Source organism: Mirounga leonina, unplaced genomic scaffold (assembly GCF_011800145.1).
Source record: "Mirounga leonina isolate KUSES-001 unplaced genomic scaffold, KU_Mleo_1.0 Mir_114, whole genome shotgun sequence".
NCBI lineage: Eukaryota > Metazoa > Chordata > Mammalia > Carnivora > Phocidae > Mirounga > Mirounga leonina.
In genome coordinates, this window is record NW_023270265.1 from 19,554,861 (window position 1) to 19,577,648 (window position 22,788).

The 22,788-nt window shown below is 37.2% G+C and overlaps 1 protein-coding gene across 2 annotated transcripts in view; it reads left to right on the plus strand.

Annotated features, from left to right (window-relative positions):
* The window catches only part of TNKS2 (tankyrase 2), a 68,043-nt gene extending 51,176 nt beyond the window's left edge, over nucleotides 1-16,867 (plus strand). For both annotated transcript variants that reach the window (XM_035025028.1, XM_035025019.1), the window contains 7 exons: nucleotides 57-177; nucleotides 2,865-2,962; nucleotides 3,814-3,888; nucleotides 6,547-6,652; nucleotides 9,382-9,568; nucleotides 13,544-13,700; nucleotides 14,522-16,867. In XM_035025028.1, the coding sequence (XP_034880919.1) occupies nucleotides 57-177; nucleotides 2,865-2,962; nucleotides 3,814-3,888; nucleotides 6,547-6,652; nucleotides 9,382-9,568; nucleotides 13,544-13,700; nucleotides 14,522-14,584 (807 nt within the window). In that variant the 3' untranslated portion in view covers nucleotides 14,585-16,867. The remainder of the gene's footprint in view (nucleotides 1-56; nucleotides 178-2,864; nucleotides 2,963-3,813; nucleotides 3,889-6,546; nucleotides 6,653-9,381; nucleotides 9,569-13,543; nucleotides 13,701-14,521) is intronic.
* Nucleotides 16,868-22,788: the final 5,921 nt, after the last annotated feature.

The window sequence follows — 22,788 nt, forward strand, 5'->3', positions numbered from 1 at the left end:
TATATGAATGTCTAGCAAATGTAAGCCTTCTAAACAGTTTCATCCTCTTTTGTCAGATCACTTTGGATGTATTAGTTGAGATGGGGCACAAGGAGCTGAAGGAGATTGGAATCAATGCTTACGGACATAGACACAAACTAATTAAAGGAGTTGAGAGACTTATCTCTGGACAACAAGGTATTTCATTTTAAATTAATGCTATCATCAATTTAACAGTTGGCATAAAGACAACCCTCAACTTACTAAATGATAATATATAAATCTGTGAGAGCAAGTCCATTTAATAGGAAGAACACTAGGATTCAGGAAACCTGGAATCAAGTTGTAACGCTGCTACTGTTAAGTTTCCTGAGCTTCTGCTGGTAATTTTGTGAACCTAAGTAAAATTTCTGGGCCATTCAGAAGTTTGGGAATTTTTTTCGCTCTTAAGTTACTCTAGCTCTAAAATTTTATGATTCTAAAAGATCAGAAACTTGAATATCTCCTATCTTATGGTAATATAATAGGCAACACCTAGGCATTCAGGCTGCCTATAAAATGTTGTAAATCTCTCTTTTGTTGTAAATGGCTAAATTCTAAACACTTGTAGTGGAAGTACTGGGAAACAGTGTTCTGAGGAAATCTGGCAGAACAGCATTGAATAATCTCTTTATTTCTTCTGAATGTTGGTACTTTAAAAAAATGCAAATTGCATTTGTTCAACAGATGTTAACATTTCCTATGTACCAAGTCCTGGGTATGAAAAGGTGAACTGTTCTAAGTATCAAGACCACATTGTTAAACTGAGGGTGTGATTTACCATGCCTGGGGTCAGACACTTCCTGTCATTGAGGTCCTGGCTATACACCTGGAGTTCAAAAAAAACCTAGACTAGCAAAAATGAAGACATTTTCAGGGAAGGATGTATGATAGGATAGGGTCCATCTCTTGAAAAAGAAAAAATACCTCTAAAAATTAGGTGATTGAAGCTAAGGAATACTTTGAACTGGAATTCTGGAATAGGATCAATTAAAGGTAGATATACTTTACTTGCCTGGTAGGGTCTAAGGCAAAAATGTTTAAAATATGAGGTAGTCTGGAATATGTCTTATAATGACAAAATTGTATAAGAAAAAGGAGGGAACACCCATGGCTCCCTGGAATGTTAGTATACAATATAAAAAACATCAAAAATGAAGAGAAACCAGAACCCTCAGTTGTGGACGGCCATCATGACTCTACTAGAATGATAGGTAGATCTGGTTAGGATAGAAATTACAGTGGAGTACTGGAATAACGGATCATTTAGGATAAAGAGGCAGGTTAAAAAAGAAATTAGGCAGTGTTTGTTCATTAAACGTACAGTGTCTGGGATACAGTTACTAAGACTGCATTGAAAGGCTCAGGAAACAATGGCAGAAACAAGATATACTGCCCCCAAGTGGCAGAGGTGTGTAACTCCATGCCGTCTCTGGTCTGTAGTCATTCTGTTACATCCAGCTGCAATTGCAAAGGAACGTTTGTTCGTACATGAAGGAGAATTGTCATGACACAGAATGACTGTGTCTGCTCTAGCACATCAGGGTCACTTGCCTGCATAAAGTTACCACCTTTCTTGTCTTCGTTTGAAGCCAGGATTCTATACATTTGTTATACGCAATTTTGCAAAGTGGAACCAGTGGTAGTCTTCTGACAGTCTGTCATTTTGCTGGCTTAGCCCTAGCTATAATTCAGTGCATCAAGTCAATAGATTACTTGTCCTTATCTTTGAGCACTGATAAAAGATCTTGGGATGGTACACAGATACTTTAGTCAAGCATGTGTTGTAGTCTTTATTCTGTTAAGTCTTTATTCTCTGAAATATTCCCCTTTATAAGTCCCCACACTTCTTGTAGCTATTGTAATTCAGCTATAAGTCTTTATCAGAGTTTAGCATGTTGCTGGTAGTCTTGTTATTCAGACCAGTACTCAGAACTAGAATAGTGCTCTAACTCTCCAGGGCAAACTGCCATGCTCTGATCTAGCAGTAATGGATTTGATCCCTGCCTGAGAAAACAGCAGAGCTTTAGAGATCTTGTTGTAAGGACTGAAGGAGAGGTGTGTTACAAATATACCAAAGAAAGTAGAAAATTCTTTTTGAGATTCCACATAAGAAACTTTTGTGAGAGTAAAGGTTCAAAATATATAGTTATCTTGACCATTGACGTTCAGAAAACACAACATTCGTTGCTAAATTAAAAACTGTTATGGGTTAGAATAAGCATTAAGTAGTTAGTAAACATTATGGAGTTATCATTCTGAGATGATTCAGAATTATCTGAGGCTATACAAGTTTCTGTCATAATTCATCCTCATATTTACAAAAATTAAAGACTAAATGCTGAAAGGGCTGTATAGTTAGTGAAGGGAAGTAATCTGAAGAAAAAATGTGTGACAAGCTCCTTAAGAATAAGAGATAAAGAATAAAAAGATTTTCTGAACTATTCCCAGAAAACCCTTACAGCTTGTTGAGTCAAAATTAGTAGTCCAAATGCAGTGTGGTGTTCTGATTTGGATCCTAGAACAGAAAAAGGACATTAGTGGGAAAAACTGGTGAAATCCAAATAAAGTCTATAATTTACTGTGACAGATGCACTGTGGCTATATAAAATGGTAACATTGGGGGAGCATTAATGTCCTTAATGGTAACATTAGGAAGTTGACTGAAAGGTACACAGGAATTCTCTGTATGATCTCAGCCTTCCTGAAAATCTAAATTCGTCTAAAATTAAAAGTTTTTAAAAATCGGTAGTAAGCATCAGATAAATGAAGTGGCTGTTTTGGGTTGATGTTAATTGGGGCGTTTTTTTGGCAAATTTTTTTTACCTTCAAATTTCATTTGCTAGGTCTTAACCCATACTTAACTCTGAACACCTCTGGAAGTGGAACAGTTCTCATAGATCTGTCTCCTGATGATAAAGAGTTTCAGTCTGTGGAGGAAGAGGTATGTTCATATACCTTAAATGAATCTTGGTTCAGTAGCTAAACTTCCTAGAGGTTTCCAGATCTTAAAAATGTAGGGTTTTTTAATTGTCCCTAACTCTTTACCACCTGGAAAACATTCACAATCAGCATTTAAGGTACACTCCCTCAATAAACTTTAATTCCAGTAATTTGGTTCAGTACTACAATTAATACTAACCCAGAATTCTGTTGGAGAAGAGTTTACTGTCATTTGGAAGAAAAAAAAAAAATGCCAATATTCCCTCCCTTCATGAAGGCAATTACAAAGCCCAGTATCTCAGACAAAACCCAGAGTATGTGGATGCTACTTATCCAGGAAATTTTTCTTCCAGCTTTCTTTCCACAAAACTCTAGGATCTACTGAAATCTCTGAATAGTGCCTTACACTTTGAAGAACATATGTGTGCGGAACACAGATAAAAAGTTGAGTAGGACTGAGTTCTAAAATTCAAGAAACTCCAATTCTCAATGAAGTACAAATTGTGCTTTGTTATAAGGGCAACATGAATGGAAACAGATAAATAATTGTTTTGTTTTTTAGCATGTCAGGTGGTTAGCTTTGTATGTTTAACTCACCTGTGCATCTTTTTTTTCTTTAGTTTGCATTATATAATTTTCACCTGTAGTTTTCAGATTGACTAGCTAATTAGCTAATAGCTATCTCTAGAAAATAATACTTGTGAACTTATAGAACTCATTCCTTAAACAACAAAAATATTAAAATCTCATTTTGTATTCTCAAAAATAGAATCATAGGAGTCAAGAACCATGTTCTCCATATCAGAAAAAACAAAAGTTAATACACATATATTTGACATATTTTTCCATCAGATGCAAAGTACAGTCCGAGAACACAGAGATGGAGGTCATGCAGGTGGGATCTTCAACAGATACAATATTCTCAAGGTAAGAAGTTAGTGAAAACAAAGTTTTCTGAGACCATAGTTTTTCAAAGCCTGAAATGATAATTAACTTTCATAAGAATATAATGGTCTTTCTAGCCTAGTAAGTCTTTGACATAGCATCAGGGGCTATTTTGGGAAAGATTATATCCTTGGAAGGTTAAGATTTTCAAAATCCTATACTCTTTTCTTTTTTTTTTTTAATACTGTTTTCTTTTTGGTGCTGTTTTCATAATGAATAATTAAGCCCCTGCTGAACATGCTCAAGTTTAGAGGATATGCTTTATCTTGGAATAATGATAAATCCTGTAGGTTTAGGACTTTAAATATATAAACTACTGTTAAGGTACTCTGTTATAACAAAGCTGAATTTCTTTTGTGGCTCAGGAAAGGCCTCCATCTTTATATTTATACCATGCTTCCTTTTATTTGTCTTGTGACTACTCCAGGTTTCTTTTTTTTTTTTTCTCCAGGTTTCTGTGAGTCCCCATACATATCACTTTTCTATAATTTTAATAGTACTCCCTCTATATCTTCATCTTTTCCAAAAACAGTCTTTAAAAAATGTTTTAAGTCATTCAAATGAGAGTCCTGTCTTTTACTTGACAGGACTTTCTCAGGTATTCTTCTCAGGGCCTTTTCCAGCTTTGCTATGTTTTTCTTGAACTACAGCAAGCAAAAATGCATACTCTACTTGAGATGCATAAATATTTTTGTTAACTATGTTGATATATTTTAATTCTAAAATAAGACAATTAAAATGTGGCAAGTGTCTTTATAATACCTAAATTTTAAACTCAAAAGTGAATAGTATCAAATCTTTCATCTGTTTTATATTAGTTTCAGAATAATAAACTATTATGAGTATATTAGTTATCATATTTTAGAGTTAGTGAATACTAAAACTATTTATTGAGATTGCTATGTTCATACTATTAAATGATTTAAAACAAAAGCACACATTATTCAGGTAAAGGAATCCTACTTCTGGAATTTCCTTTTTATTAGTTTATATCATAGTATGACAAGAATAACATCTTGAGATTTCCATTCATGAACATATATAGTAATTTTTAATAAAACAAATAATTATGCTTATTATAGGCAAATTTCAGTCAAGGCTGCATTATCTGCAAGCAGTAACAAAATGTAGAGATTTATTAAGGGTAAGGGCAGGAGAGAGAATATGTTTTTGATTTTCAAAATAGTTAAAGTCAAGCAAAGATATGCTGTTTTCTTCCTCTGTAAAGATATTTTAATGCAGTATTTAATGAATTTTTCAATGATTTTTGTTCCTTTTTTTTTTAACATGAATGAGATTTCTGTGTCAGTTGTGTTCGTTGATTACATCTGTGGCAGTATTTTGAGTGTTGTTTTTTTTTTTTAAGATTTTTATTTATTTATTTGACAGAGAGAGACACAGTGAGAGAGGGAACACGAGCAGGGGGAGTGGGAGAGGGAGAAGCAGGCTTCCCGCAGAGCAAGGAGCCCAATGCGGGGCTCGATCCCAGGACTCTGGGATCATGACCTGAGCCAAAGGCAGATGCTTAACGACTGAGCCACCCAGGCGCCCCTATTTTGAGTGTTTTTGAGCCAAGACTAAAACCACCACCTCCCAGATGTGCTCTAGGACCAGCAGGGGGTGTAACACCTTTAAACATAGCCAAGAAATAGCTCTAGGATTGTGAATTTTGATCCTAGAAATACTCCAAATAAGACCAGCATCCATCCATCTTTAACTCTTCTCCAAACAAAAATTTTAGGAATTGGAGGGATAGGGAAGAGTAGAGGGTGTGTCTGTGTGTCTGTGTACGTATTTTAAAAATGGTGTTTGAGGGTGCCTGGGTGACTCAGTTGGTTGGGCGATTGCCTTCAGCTCAGGTCATGATCCCGGAGTCCTGGGATTGAGTCCCACATCGGGTCCCAGCTTGGTGGGGAGTCTGCTTCTCCCTCTAACCCTCTCCCCTCTCATACTGTTTCTCTCTCTCTCCCTCTCAAATAAATAAATAAAATCTTAAAAAAAAAAAAATGTTTGTGGCACCTGGGTGGCTCAGTCGTTAAGCGTCTGAGGTCTTCAGCTCAGGTCATGATCCCAGGGTCCTGGGATCGAGCCCTGCATCGGGCTCCCTGCTCCACAGGAAGCCTGCTTCTCCCTCTCCCACTCCCCCTGCTTGTGTTCCGTCTCTCGCTGTGTCTCTCTCTGTCAAATAAAATCTTTAAAATAAATAAATAAGTAAAATGGTATTTGGTGTGGCTATTCCAAATATTTTTAATTAATAACAGATAAAGATGATACTTTGAGCCAGATAAGGTAGGGAGAGGTGAAAGAGACTGTCTCTTTTTAATACTTATATACAGAACTCAACCTACCTGATCGGGAGATGTTTTAGTAATAATTCTAAATTAGAATGGAAGTATTTTAGTCAATTGACAGTATTCTTGACGTTCACATAAGGCTGTATAAGTTTTTGATTTCCAAAATGTAGCTATATTTCTATCTTTATGTTTGAGACCAAGTATTTTTAGTTGAGTAAAATAAAACAGTTTACATTTCAGAAAAAACTTTTGCCTCTCTACTGGCTATGTGGCCCATTTTGGTTGAGATGAACAAGTAGGTAAGTATGACCTAAAGATTTTGATTTCTCCGATTTCTTTTTTATAGATTCAGAAAGTTTGTAACAAGAAACTATGGGAAAGATACACTCACAGGAGAAAAGAAGTTTCTGAAGAAAACCACAACCATGCAAATGAAAGAATGCTATTTCATGGTAAGAGTCCTCTTCCCCGAGATGCCTGGCTGGCTCAGTAGGGAGAACATGCAACTCTTCATCTCAGGGTTGTGAGTTCAAACCTTACTTTAAAAAAAAAAAAAAGATTCTTCTTCCCCTACCCTACCACCATCCTCTTCTACATTAGTTTTTTTTGTCACATAGGAAATAATGAGTCTGTTTTTCTCATGCCATTTTTAAAAAGTAAACATTATTTCTGTAAATATTACATTTATATTTGTATTTCCAATCTCTTTTGAGTTTGTATATTTTATAATGGATTTAAAAATAGGATTGCCATAAGGACAAAATGTAGAAATGGAAATGTTAACTATTCATATTTTCCTATTCTCTTTATATCGATGCTGCATATTATGATCACTCTTGAGAAATGGTGTATTTTACTTTTACCTAGTTGATTGAATTAAAATTAAAATAAGGTCTGAGGGGCGCCTGGGTGGCTCAGTCAGTTAAGCATCTGACTCTTGATTTTGGCTCAGGTCATGATCTCAGGAGGTCGAGCCCCGAGTTGGACTCTGTCTGCTCTGAGTGTGAAGTCTGCTTAAGATTCTTTCCCTCTCCCTCCCGTCTGCCCACCTCACACAAGCTCGCTTGCTCTCTCTCATTCTCTCAAAAAAATAAAAATAAAATGAAATAAGGTCTGCAAATCGCCTCAGAAGACCGTATACATCCTATTCTGCCTTTGATTCTAAGTGTCAAAACTACATTTAACTTCATTGTGTTAAAAGAGCCATTGTCAGTTAGGGGTGCCTGGCTAGCTCAGTCGATAGAGCATGCCACTCTTAATCTTGGTTTCCTGAGTTCAAGCCCCATTTTAGGGATGGAAATTACTTAAAAAAAATAAATAAAATATTTTTTAAAAAGCCATTGTCATTGAACTTAGAGAATTTTCTGAGAACTTCTGTAGAATTGAGAGCACCTTTATTCTTGAAATTTCTTGGGTTTTTTTTATGTTGCAAACTAACAGATGTTGATTGGTCTTTCTTTTTTTTTTTTTCTCTAAGCAGCGTGGAGCCCAATGTGGGGCCTGAACCCACAACCCTGAGACCAACACCTGAGCTGAGATGAAAGGTCAGACGTCCAACTTACTGAGCCACATAGGCGCCCCTGGTTTTTCAAATTTATAGCAAAGATGAATATAGATAGTAATATAGTGTTTATCAAGTCTTCAAGCACATAGTAGCTGCCATCTGTTTTTTCATTTGGCCTTAATTGCAGAAAATTTTTTAGAGACCTATAAAGTTCTATAAAACACAGCATTTAAATTTCACAATCCCCTGGAAGAATGGCTATAGCGAACTGAATTGGTGCATAATATCTAAATAGCATTTCTCATTCTGAAACCCTAAAAATCATTATGATAATGATTTGGCACAGAGTATAATATTTATTTATGTACTGACTTGATGATTATAATGAATGATTTTTCTATTTTATAGTATAAATGATTTTGGTTTTTCCAAATTAACTCAAATAAGTGATTCTATTCTTCAGTGTATCTGTAAAGTGGAATTTAGCATATTTTCCTGTCCCTTTATGAACGGGGACCTAATCTTGATGAATCAGTTAACTGTTATATTGGCTTTTCCCAACGCCCACCCCTCACCCTACTCTCCGGCCTGGTTCCCATGGCTACCTCCTTCCCTTTGGCTAAGCTCTCCTTGGCACACATGCAAGGAAGGGGGAGAAAGTAGTCAGTATGCAGAGAATGAAGGAACATACCACATATGCAGATAGAGTCTGGTATAACAGGATGAAAGGCAGAGAAGTGGAAGGATGGGAGAGAAGAGGTATAAAGAAGAGAATAAACAGGGGCGCCTGGGTGGCACAGTCAGTTAAGCATCTAACTCTGGTGTTTGGCTCAGGTCATGATCTCAGGGTCGTGAGATCGAGCCCCAGGTAGGGCTCCACGCAGAGTCTACTTAACACTCTCTCTCTTGACCCTGCCCCTCCCGCACCCCCCCACACACACATACACATGCATGCGTGCTCATGCTTGCTTGCTCTCTCTCTCCCTGTCAAATAAATAAATCTTTAAAAAAAAAAAAATGAACATGAGAAGACCACTTTGGGGATGCCTGGGTGGCTCAGTTGGTTAATCTCCCCCTTTGGCTCAGGTCATTGTCCCAGGGTCCTGGGATCAAGTCCCACATTGGGCTCCCTGCTCAGCAGGGAGCCTGCTTCTCCCTCTCCCTTTGGAACTCCCCCTGTTTGTGCTCATGCTCTCTCTCTGTCAAATAAATAAATAAAATCTAAAAAAAAAAACAAAGACCACTTTGGCCACTTTTGATACACAGATATGAGTGTCAGTGTAAGACGTAATTGCGTGCAGCCTTGCTGTATGAGGTGAATTGTAAAACTCTTGGTTCTGGATTTGTATGGATTTGGGGTCTGGAATTTGATAACTTTAGCATTGGTATTTCAAGTAATCTTTTTTCTAGTTGAATCTATGTGTGTCTTTTTTTTTTTTTTTGACAACTCATCCACCACCTTATTAGAAACATCAATCGATATTAGCAATTCTTCTAAAGTAGTTATTTATTCTAAAGGCATAAACTAGCTGACAGTTAACTTGTTATCCTTGTTTTTTTATATTCTTTCTTGTGATGTTCATGTATATATGTTTAAGAATTTAACTCCAAAGAGGATTTCATTTTATTCTTCTTCTAAGATAATTTTAAATTGTTACCCATCTACATGTATTTTAGGATCTCCCTTTGTGAATGCAATTATCCATAAAGGCTTCGATGAAAGGCACGCCTACATAGGTGGCATGTTTGGAGCTGGGATTTATTTTGCTGAAAACTCTTCCAAAAGCAATCAGTATGTCTATGGAATTGGAGGAGGTACTGGGTGTCCAGTTCACAAAGACAGATCTTGTTACGTTTGCCACAGGTAAGAGATGTACTTGTTCTCATTTTTTTTTTTCTTTAAATTCAGTTAACATATGATGTATTATTTGTTTCAGGGGTACAGGTCTGTGATTCATCAGTCTTATATAATACCCAGTGCTCATTACAACACATACCCTCCCCAGTGTCCATCACCCACTTACCCCATCCCTCCACCCCCGCTCCCCACCAGCAATCCTCAGTTTATTTCCTGTGATTAAGAGTCTCTTATGGTTTGTCTCCTTGTCTGGTTTCATCTTGTTTCTTTTTTTCCTCTCTTCCCCTATGATCCTCAGTCTTATTTCTTAAATTCTCATTTATTTTGATAAGAATTTGATAAGAACTGGTTTCATATTTGAGAAATTTGGGGAGAATGGCATCATCTTCGACAACTTTAGGTATCCAAGCCAGGCATGTTTCAGGTTGCTTTTGGCCCTCTCACCAGTTGTAACAATAGCTAGTATTTATTAAATGATCTGTATAGGACAAGCATAGTTCTGAGAACTTGACCTATTTAATCATTGGAACACCTAGTGTTTTAAAGAATATGGAGTAGAAAATACCTTTGGACTTGAGAGATTTTATTGTGTCCCTTAAATATTATAGGACTGTAGTTTTTTTTAAATATAGTATTCAAGGGACCCGTGGATGGCTCAGTTAAGCGTCTGACTCTTGATTTTGGCTCAAGTCATGATCTCAGGGTTGTGAGATCAAGCCCCATGTCAGGCTCCATTGCTGGGTTGGAGCTGCATAAGATTCTCTCCCTCTCCCTCTGCCCCTCCCATCCCCCCTATTTAAAGTTTATGGGGGGTTTTTTTTGGTTTTTTGTTGGTTGTTTTGTTTTGTTTTTTTAATTTGAGAGAGAGAGCGAGAGAGATCGCATAGGGAGAGAGAGAAGCAGACCTGCAGCCTATCAGGGAGCCCTGTGTGGGGCTCGATCCCAGGACTCCGAGCCCAAGGCAGATGCTTAACCAACCAAGCCACCCGGGCATCCCCCCCGCCCCTCCTATTTAAAAAAAAAATATATATATGTATGTATATATAGTATTCATATATATACATATATAGTACTCATATATGTATTATTCAAATGCCAAAATGGCATTACTTGCCAAGCCTAATTATTTCATAGAAATGCATGAAGGAGTGAGGGAGTCTCTCTTCCACTGAGATAGGATCCTAATCCTCTATTTATGATATTACTACTTGAAAAGTTACAATGAAACATACCAATCCCTTTTAAAAAGCACGTTATTATCAAATAACTACTTCGCACTTTCTTTCTCCACCTTTAGTTACCCTGGTCTAATAACTCAGTTGTTAAAATCATTCAGATAACTTGCCCCTATTAATAAACTCCTCATGGGTAAGTATAAATTATCTTTTGCCATTTGAAAAATTGAGTAAAATTAATTGTTGAGATTTATTCTGTAGTTAGGACACTGCTTATAAAAATCTAGAACAATCTTCATCAAACATTAGCAAACATGAGAATCATTTAGAGGGCTTGCTAAAACAGAGATTCCTAAGCGCTGCCTACTCAGTTGCTGATTTAGTAGGTCTGAGATGAGGCGCCAGAACTTGAATTTCTACCAAGTTCCCAGGTGATGCTGATGTTTTCTGGTCACTGATGTAGAAGAAAGCCCGAGAGCAGTAGTTCTCAGCCTTGATGACACAATGGAATCACCTGGGGAGCTTTACAAACTACTGATGCTGATGTCTCTCCCCGCCCCCGCGCCAAGAGATTCTGTTAGAATTGATTTGGGCATTAGGAATTTTTGAAGTCTTCCCAGCTGATTTTTGAAAGGTTGCCAAGGTAAAGAACTGTAGTCCTGGAGGAAAACAAGGTCTGTTTTTATATTACTCTTGTTGGTTTCCCCTTAAATTTAGACTTGTGTGGGTGCCTAAAGTCAGCCCTTCTGGGCATGAACTCCCATCCACTTCTGTTTTAGATCATAAATTAATTGGACAGGTTAAAAGGCGTATAATTTCTTGAGATTCTATAAATTGAACTCTGCTGTCTTACTATCTGGAGGTAAAAGTTCTGAGCATTTACTTTTTTTTTTTTTTTTTTTTTTAAAGATTTTATTTATTTATTCATGAGAGACAGAGAGAGAGAGAGAGAGAAGCAGAGGGAGAGGCAGGCTCCCAAGGAGCAGGGAGCCCGATGCGGGACTCGATCCCAGGACCCTGGGATCATGACCTGAGCCGAAGGCAGACGCTTAACCATCTGAGCCACCCAGGCACCCAAAAGTTCTGAGCATTTAACCTATTTGACTTATAGTTAAATAATTCTGATTATAATAAGCAGTGTTTTAGTACCTCTTGTAAACTGTCTTTTGAACGGAATGGTTGGTTCTCTGCAAATAAGTTTATTTTTATTTTTTTATTTTTTTTAAAGATTTTATTTATTTATTTGAGAGAGAGAGAATGAGAGACAGAGAGCATGAGAAGGAGGAGGGTCAGAGGGAGAAGCAGACTCCCTGCCAAGCAGGGAGCCCGATGCGGGACTCGATCCCGGGACTCCAGGATCATGACCTGAGCCGAAGGCAGTCGCTTAACCAACTGAGCCACCCAGGCGCCCCTGCAAATAAGTTTATTAACTTAAGACTTTTGTATTTGGATTATCATAGGGCTGATTTTAACTGTAATAGAAATCTATTAGAAATGCTAAGGTTTCCAGCAGGCATATTTAGAACAAAAAGTATAGATAGCTTCTCTTCTTTGGAGAACAGAATCAACTGGTTCACCAAAATCTTTTCTCCTCTGAAAAACAAGAGAAACCATGAAGTAATTAAAAAAAAAAAAGTTCATTGGAAATAAGGAAGGTCGGTCATATGCCTGAGGGGATTGGGAGAGAATCTACTTAAACTTCTGGTAAGGGAACACTATTTGAAGAACTAACATTTTAGCTGAAACCTAAAAAAATGAGTGTTAACCAGTTGAAGAGTGGCAGAATAGACACCATTTTTTGTGGTAGAGGAAACAGTGTGTATGATGGCCGTGGGGTTAAGAAAGTTGGCCTGTGTGAAGAAAGAAAATTAATGCTCCTGGTGCACAATGAACACGAAGCAAGATTTGAGAATCTGGAGCCATTGTAAGGAATTTGGATTTTCTTCAAGTACACTGAGTAGCCTCTACAAAGTTTTAAGCAGAAAAGTGATGTAATTTGATTAATGTTTTATGTGTTGGGTTATTTTTTTCTAAATAACTGGTTGCTTGGATAGAAAATAGTTTAGCTAGGAATTAGAGGAGAAATAGGAAGAGAAGTTCAGAGGCCATTGTTCCCAGTCCAAGTTTGTTTTTTTTTGTTTTTTGTTTTTTTAAAGATTTTATTTATTTATTTGACAGAAAGAGACACAGCGAGAGAGGGAACACAAGCAGGGGGAGTGGGAGAGGGGGAGAAGCAGGCTTCCCGCAGAGCAGGGAGCCTGATGCGGGGCTCGATCCCAGGACCCTGGGATCATGACCTGAGCCGAAGGCAGACGCTTAACGACTGAGCCACCCAGGCGCCCCTGTTCCCAGTCCAAGTAAAAATTTTGGTGATTTGAACTTAACAGTAGCCATAGAATTAAGAGAATGAATTTCAAGTACATTTTGAAGGTGGAATCAATTAGACTTAGTTACATGTCTTAGATAAATGTCCAACTTTGCAAGTTACTTCATGGGAGCCCCTTAAATCCTCCTTCCCACTTGGGCTGTGGTTTGTGCTTTTGCTCTGGGTACAACAAGATAGCAGAGCCTCCATCTCTATAAGGTTGTTACATTTTCAGTTTATATAGTTAACATAAGAATTCAAGTGGCAGATTCATTAATGAGAGTAGTAGAAGACATTCTTACAAAGTTTTTTTTAAGGATGAAATGACAAAACCAACTCTGTTTATGTCTGAGTACATTAAAAAACTTAGGTAGCATACAGAAATGAAACTGCCCTGTACTTCCTTGTTGTCATGGAGATCTTTTCCTTTTCCTGTTACAGGCAACTGCTCTTTTGCCGGGTAACCTTGGGAAAGTCTTTCCTGCAGTTCAGCGCAATGAAAATGGCACATTCTCCTCCAGGACATCACTCAGTCACTGGTCGACCCAGCGTAAATGGTCTAGCATTAGCTGAATATGTTATTTACAGAGGAGAACAGGTAATTCAGTTTTATTTGTTCATCTTCAGAAATGATTTAGAGCCATACTTCTTACTAGTCTCTTAAATTGACAAGGCATATTGCCTTAAAAACTGGGTTGGGGTTTTTTTTAACTTTTATTTGGAAATAATTTTAGATTTATGGAAAAGTAGCAAAAATAATAGAGAATTCCTGTATACCCTTTACCCAGATTTTCCCAGTGTTAACATTTTATCATTCTCCCGCGTATGTGCAAATACAGATTTTTTTCCTGAACTGCTGGAGAGGAAGTTGTAGGTTTGCTGTGTAACCTTAAATGCTTCAGTGTGTATTTCCCAAAAACAAGGACATTCTCTTTTAAAATTATCAACATTGGGAAAATACCATTGATAGACTATTATCTTACAGACTTTATTCAGATTTTGCCAATTCTGGTGGATCTTTTTCTTTTTTTTAACCTTCTGTAAAATATAATTAATCAGAATCCTGTATTTAGTAGTTAACCTGTCTGTAGCAAAGAAGCGTACAATTCCTTCTTGCTGTTAGTGACACAGATCCAGTCAAAAGCATCTCTAGAGCAGTATTCTGAACTGAGGATATGTAGCAGGATCACCTCAGTTACTAAAAACAAACACATGCTTAGGATTCATCCTAGACCTGCTTATTCGGAACCTAAGTGGGATTGAAATCAAGGTAAGGATGTTTTTAAGAAAATGTCCTTAGATGATTCAGATCCACACACTAACTTAGAACCTCTTCTCTGAAGATTAGGAATCCTTATGGTAAAATCACCTTTCAAAAAAATTTGTTTACCAATATTTAAATTAATCTTTCTCTTCCAGGCTTATCCTGAATATTTAATTACTTACCAGATTATGAGGCCTGAAGGTATGGTTGATGGATAAATAGTCGTTTTAGGAAGCTAAATCCACTGAACCTAAAATCATCTAAGCAGCTGGTGGCCTCTTAAATTTTACTCCTTTGCTGAGAAATATCATCTTGTCCACAAGCCTGTGGCAAAAGGATAAAAAATGTGAAAGAAGTTTAACATTCTGACTTGATAAAGCTTTAATAATGTACAGTGTTTTCTAAATATTTCCTGTTTTTCAGCACTTTAACAGATGCCATTCCAGGTTAAACTGGGTTTGTCTGTACTAAATTATAAACAAAGTTAACTTGAATCTTTTGTATGTTGTGCATTGATTCTAACAGAAATTGTAATCCCCTCAACAGAACTCATTTTACTAATACAGTACTGTGTTCTTGAAAACACAGCATTTACACTGAATACAATTTCATTTGTAAAACTGTAAATAAGAGCTTTTGTACTAGCCCAATATTTATTTACATTGCTTTGTAATATAAATCTGTTTTAGAACTGCAGCGGTTTACACATTTTTTTCATATGTACTGCACATCTGTACTTCATCTTGCATCATTATGATTGAGTGAACTTTACATTTGATTCCAGAATCTATGTTAAGCTGTTAACAAAGACTTTGTCAGTTGGGAAAGATTGATTTATCAGATTTAATTTGCTGATGGAAGCATTTATCTCTCATTAGGAATCTTTCCCATTGAAGAACTTATTTCATGAATACTCTGGGGATTTAATTTGTGATAACTTTGTATGTATAAGACACATTCCAAAGAGCTTTATGAACCTCCTGATTATTAAAGACACTTCTTTTCTGGGTTTCACATGGGAAAATTTTCTCATTTCATTTTGTGAAAATTAGAGTGAGTGCTTCTTTGTTTTAGAGGCTAAATCCTGCCACTGAGCAACTATGTATTCTTTTCGTGGAGTGTAAATAGGAAGTTACATTTCAGAGGTAGGAAGGGTAATCCTGAATAATTTTCCAATCTTTTCTAATTACCCTAAATCTAAAGAGGAAAAAGAAAGCAAATGGGAGTGGGTCATTTTTTTTGTCCTAAGTATTTTTTTCTTGTTCTTCTTCCTTGGCCTCACTGTTATAGCCAATCTGTACACCATAAGTAGGCTGAACCCAGAACCATGAAATAAATGTGGGTGTCCCAGTTCTCTCCAGGTCACCTGCATGGGCAGGTGCTGTGACACGGTGCTTCCTGGTCCTGGGTAGCCTCACTGTGACATTCACAGTCACTTGGAAATATGCTTTGTGCACACATGGTGACAGGCTTGTTGGGCAGCTGTAGAGGGGAATGCTGTCCCATAAAATGCCATTCCTGTTTTCTGATGGAAAACTATCTTTTCCATGAAATAGGCTTAACGCTTCTTGGCACAGAGACATGAATTATATATAGCTTGGCAGTCTATTTGTTGACTCTAGCTGCCTCAGGAGGCAAGGCAGGGTTATACTGACTTAAGTCTCTGTAAGTGAGAATGTTCCCCTTCGCTCTATGTACCAGTTCACTTTTGTTTTATATTTTATTCCATCTCTAAATTATCTGGCCTTTTACAGTAACTTGTACATAAAGTGCTAGAAAATCATGTTTCTTGTCCTAAGTAAGAGTTAATCAGAGTAAATGCATATCTGGAGTTGTTTCTATAATGTAAATTGTGATCATTATTTAAGAGGTCAATTTTTGACCTTGAAAGTGCTTTTATACAGCTCTCTAATAATTGCAGTTATGATCCTAAAGTAATTTCTTGGAACACAAGTGGAGTCTGCCAAACTTTATATAATTTTTCAGATTCTGGAAGCTTCCAGATTTTATAATTAGAAGGTAATGAGATGAGTTAATGGAGTTTATATTTACATATCTCTCAACATTGAGCCCATACCACTCCCCCTATAAGTGAATCTGGAATTGCTTATCACATAAAGTCATCAAGGTCTCTGAGTTTATATAGTGCAGCCTGTGTTCTTTCATCTAATCCATTGCTTAATTACTGTGTTGTTTTCCTATGAATGATTACATTGTGGTTAATATGTTAGCATGGCAATATTTTCAGATAGCTTTTTGTTTGTTGGCAGTTTGGGGGTGGCTTAGGGGGTGGTTGGGAGGATTTTTTTGGAGTGTTTGCATGAAATATCTTACTTTATAATGATGGAATTGCTTTTCTTTTGTCTTGTGATTTTGGTTTTTTTGAAGTGAGATTTAACTTTGTGTGTGAGTAGTGCTATTCTATCCATCTGGGATGTCTTGTACTGTATCACATTCCATGCCCTCATTTAATTCTTAATAAAGTGTTCATTGGTTTTTCTGGGTAGCATGGTAATTACTGGAATAGTATAAATATGTTGAATGGTCTTTGAGAATATGGATTAAGATTACAATAAACCACAATTGCAGGAAAACAATGTAGTTCTGAGTCTAACAGTGATAGAGTGCAGTTTAAAGTTTGAAATTTTGAATGTTGTGACCATAACTTACTCAGATGCTTTAAGATGGAAGTAACTGTAAGATGCTTTCAGACATTTAATTGCTCCAATACAAGTTTTGGCAAACCTTGTAGCTTATTCCTGGGAAATCTGTCTTCTTCTAAAGAGGAATGAATTTTTTGTTTTTTGTTTTTTGTTTTTTATTTTTTTATTTTTTAGAGAGCGAGCGAGAGAGAAACAGCATGAGAGGGGAGAGGGTCAGAGGGAGAAGCAGGCTCCCCGCTGAGCCGGGAGCCCGATGTGGAACTCGATCCCAGGACCCTGGGATCATGACCTGAGCCGAAGGCAGACGCTTAACCATCTGAGCCACCCAGGCGCCCATCTTTTTTTTTTTTTTAAGTAAGCTCTTGACCCAGCTTGAACTCATGACCCCGAGATCAAGAGTTGCTGTTCTACTGACTGAGCCAGCCAGCCACCCCTAAAAAAAAACTTTATAGGGGCGCCTGGGTGGCTCAGTTGGTTAAGCGACTGCCTTCGGCTCAGGTCATGATCCTGGAGTCCCAGGATCGAGTCCCACATCAGGCTCCCTGCTCGGCGGGGAGCCTGCTTCTCCCTCTGACCCTCCCCCATCTCGTGCTCTCTCTCTCTGTCTCATTCTCTCTCTCAAATAAATAAATAAAATCTTTAAAAAAAACTTTATAAATTTTAAAATCTTAAAGTTAGTGGTATTTATTACTCTTAAAAGATAGTAATGTCTCTATTTTATATTTCAGTATAAGCGTTTTTGTGTATGTGATCAATTCTCTGCTTTCCATGATAAGAAAATAATGATGCAGATAACCCATGAGTCATTTTGCTTTGAAAGATTTTTCAGCAGCTTTATCTTACTGCTTTGGTTAGGATAATATTAAAGTGTGTGCTTGTTAGTTCCTAAGCATCCCAGTGTCTGATATGATCCAGTTGTTTGCTAGGTGGTGAGGAAAGAAAACATGTAAATAAATTTCCATAAGCTTTTGTAATTAGTATTCCTGACTGGCCCTTTACCTGCTGTCCTGCCCTGTTAGAGAACTAGAGTGACAGAGGAAGCAAGTAGTAGTAGCCAATCTTCACCAGGAAAACGGTCAGATTTTTATTTTTATTTTTTTAAGATTTTTTATTTATTTATTTGACAGATACAGCGAGAGAGGGAACACAAGCAGGGGCAGTGGGAGAGGGAGAAGCAGGCTTCCCACGGAGCAGGTAGCCCGCTGCGGGGCTCAATCCCAGGACCCTGGGATCATGACCTGAGCCAAAGGCAGACGCTTAACGACTGAGCCATCCAGGCGGCCCATGGTCAGATTTTTATAAAGTTAGACCATAATGTGGCCTTTTCACTATCTGCTCAATCTCACCCCCCACCCTGCCACCTCCTTTTCATGCATATTCCTTAGGCAGACTGTGACCTAAAATACTTAATTATACCCCCCTTTTTTTTTCAAATTTTTATTTAAATTCCAGTTAGTTAACATATAGTATAGTATTGGTTTCAATTATGCTTTTAGAAGGCTTTTGCTCCCTACAGAGAAGCCACCATTGTCAGAAGTATCTTTCTAAAAAAAAGATAAATTAAAAAAAAAAAAGTATCTTTCTACTTCATCATCCACCCACAGTTGTCATCCTCAGAGCCCCCCGCCAGGTGGTCTTCCAGTAGACCAGTGCCGCAGAGAAGTTCCTGCAGGGGGAGTTGGTCTGCACACTGTTTGGTACCAGCCCACGGAGAGATGAAAACAAAATTGAGGGGAAATTTTTTTTTTTAAAGATTTTATTTGTCAGCGAGAGAGGGAGAGCACAAGCAGGGGGAGCCACAGGCAGAGGGAGAAGCAGTTTCCCCACTGAGCAGGGAGCCCAATGCGGGACTCAATCCCAGGACACTGAGATCATGACCTGAACCGAAGGCAGATGCTTAACCATCTGAGCCACCCAGGCGTCCCGAGGGGAAATTTTTATAGCAATTTGACATTGCTACAATGTTTTTAATTTCTTTAACAAAAATATTGGTCTGCAACAAATTGGAAGTTAAGAGGAAATAAAAACTGGCCCCTTAAAGATCATTTGAAATAGGAAAAATGTCTGTTTTGTTAACCTCATACTTATCACTTCACACATCTTGGCACATAATAGTTCCTCGGTAAATTTTTGTTGTGTGAATAAATTAATAGTGATTAAGTGGATTAGTGATTGGGTTCTAGTGTCAGATAGGTCTAGATTTGAATTTTACCCTGTCCCACACCAACTGTGCAACCTTAAATTATATAACCTTTATAGTACTCATTTCCTAGGGTTGTTGAGAGAATTGAATGATGTTCTGTATGTGCCTCTAAGTAGTTGGCAATAACTGGTTATTGTAACTAATATTACTGTTTGCTAGAATGCTCCAGGGCTAGTGGTTGAGTGTTCTCAGTTGTCATGGAAACATAGAACATAGAATTTTAAAACAGCAAGAATTATTAGCCACTGATCCCTTCAGTGTTCAAATGAAATCTTTAAAAGCTCAAAATGTCAAGTATATAAATCTTTAGATGCCTGAGAATCTTAGTTTGAAAATTGCTAATAAAAGCACATAGACCTTCTGGCAACCTGGTTGGAGAACCCACAGCCCAAGCCGCATCATATTCCTACAGTACAGAAAAAACAAGTGAACTCATCAAAAACCATCCATTGTAAGCACAAGTCAGCAGACATAATCTTGGAGGATTAGCACCCCCACAAACTTAAAATAGTAGAGGGCGCCTGGGTGACTCAGTTGGTTAAGTGACTGCCTTCGGCTCAGGTCATGATCCTGGAGTCCAGGGATCGAGTCCCACATCGGGCTCCCTGCTCAGCAGGGAGTCTGCTTCTCCCTCTGACCCTCCCCCCCTCTCATGCTCTCTGTCTCATTCTTTCTCTCACACATAAATAAATAAAATCTTTTAAAAAAAACAAAATAGAAAAACTGAAATAAAAATGGTTATAATGATTGGAGCAAGGGAAGAAAGCATAAAAACCATTAGAAAAGACACTATGAAAAAGGCAAAACAGATACAAAAAGCTAAGTCTCTTGGAAAAAGTATAATTCGTGAAATTAAGAACACAGTGGACAGATTAAGCCACAGATTGGGCATATCTGGAGGGAATTAGTGAACTGGAAGATAAGTCAGGAAAATACCTGCATTGTAACAGAGGAAGAAATGGGAAATAGAAGAGGGCTAAGAAGACAGGGAGTATAGAAGATCCAACTTAAGAGGGGAGGGAAGACATTTGAGGATTTTTCCGCAATATTAAGGACATGAAATGGAAAGAAAACATAACAAATATCTAGGAGGGTGAATGAAAACAAGTCTACTTCTAGACAGGTAGTAGAATTGCAAAAGACGAGAAAAATCTAAAAGCAACCAAAGAGAAAAGACCTCACCTGCAAAGGAAAAATTACACTAACAGCAGGCTTCCAATGGCAGCAATGCAGGCCAGGAGACGATAAAATAAGTGCTGAGGTTGTTGGCTATGAATTCTACATACGATAAATTAGTATTTAAAAGGGAGGATGGGGGACGCCTGGGTGGCTCAGTCAGTTAAGCGTCTGCCTTCAGCCCAGGTCATGATCCCAGGTCCTGGGATCGAGCCCCACATTGGGCTCCTTGCTCATCAGGGAGCCTGCTTCTCCCTCTCCGTCTGCCTGCCACTATCCCTGCATGTTCTCTCTAAATAAATAATAAATAAATAAAATCTTTTTTAAAAAAGAAAAAGGAGAATGGAAAAAACATTTTCAGATTTTGCTGAAAGAACATAGGATTGTTCTTTAGGAAAGAAGGCAGTTGAGACCAGAAGGAAGGAGTTAGATGCAAGCAGGATGAACGAAGAAATTGGTAAACAGAAATACTTCTGTAAAAACAGAATAAGTGTTTTATTAACTGGTAGGGAATAATCTTCAAGACATAACATGAAAAAGGCATGAAAAGAAAAAAGAGGTTAACCAATACCTATGATTGGCTACTATTCTATAAAAGGAAAAAATAAAATATGCATTTGCTTCTTTATGCATAAAATACCTCCGGGATACATATGAACTGTTGGAAGGACACCTGAGGTACCAGGGGGACAGAGGTGTTAAAAGACTTTTCACTATATATCCTTTTTTTTTTTTAAGATTTTATTTGAGAGCAAGAGAGCAAGCATTAGGTGGGGAGGGGCAGAGGGAGAGGGAGACTCCCCACTGAGCAGGGAGCCTGACATGGGGCTCAATCCCAGGACCCTGTGATCGTGACCTGAGCCAAAGGCAGATGCTTAACAGACTGAGCCACCCAGGTGCCCCTTAAGGCAGTGTATATCCTTTTATTCTTTTTGAATTGTGTATCAGGGCTATTTTATCTATTTAAATGAAACACTGTAATAAGTGTTGTCTATAAAAATACTGTAGAAGTAAAAAATAGATTTGATGTTTTAAAGACAAGGTGGAATGTACTACTTGACAATAATATAGAAGATGGGAGAAACTTTAAAATGTTGATGAATTTCAGAGTTTCTTAAGTGTGCATATTAAATTTTTAAGAATAATCACTAAAAGTGGAAATAGAATTGTAAAGATAAAAAAGGGTTAAAAAAAAATGAATACTCCCATAGAAATGAAAATAACAGACAAGTCCTGCACTTTTTTCCCATAAAATAACCTAGGGTAAGTGGGAAATACCTGTAAAGAGCTAAGAATAGGCTAGACACATTCCAGGGGAGAAAGGGGGTGGAGATTAAGAATATAATTAATGCTTTAGCAACTAAGTGTAATATTGGTGCAGGAATAAGCTCATTGAACCATTTGAGCAGAGTATATATGGGATTTTTATATACACCAGAGATAGCATTACAGATAATGTGGAAAGGAGGACCTTAATGGAACAACTGGTTATCCACATGAAAAAATCTATTTGGATACATATACAAAAATTGTAAATGTATTTTATGTAGTACTTATATATGAAAAGCAAAGTATGTTAAATGTTTAGGAGAAACTATGGAAGACTTTCTGATTTGGAGAGACAAGAGAACTTTTAACTGAGCTTTAAAGAATGCTAGCCCTAAAAGAAAAGACTGATAAATTTAACGTGTTAAAATTAAGAACATGTGTTCATCTAATAACATCTAGTTATTAGTAGAGAAAGTAAAGAGGCAAGTACACAAAGTGGGAGAAAATATTTGCAACACTTATAAAAGGGCAAAGGACTCAGACTATATTAAAAACTGCATATAATATGTGTATTTAAATCAATTTTATGTATAAGCCAAAAGCCAGCCTCCTGCTTATGGGAGAAACATAAGTCAAGAACCGGATGAAGGCTGCCCATTATCACTACTTAGCACTCTTCTAGAGGAGCTACCTGATACTATTAGTCAAGAGGGAAGACGTTAAAAATGATAAAGGAGACAGTGAAACTGTTTACTTACAGTTGATAGTATATGAAAAACGCAAGAAAATTGAAAAACTTTTAGAGTAAGAAAATTCAACAAGATGAGTAGGTACAAAATAAGCAGAAAGTAGTAGACTTCCTATTTATGCATAAAAAGCAGTTGTGAGATGAAATGGAAAGATCTCATTTATAATAACAAAATATATATAATACCTAAAAAATATGTAATGCTACTTAGAGACAGAAAATAAGACAGCACAAATAGAATACCATATATGCTATTCCTAGAAAGATTCAGTATGATAAATATTTTGTTTCTCCCTAGATTAATATATAAATTTGCCATGACCTAATAACATACCGAGCCTTTTCTGTTTTAATTGAAATACA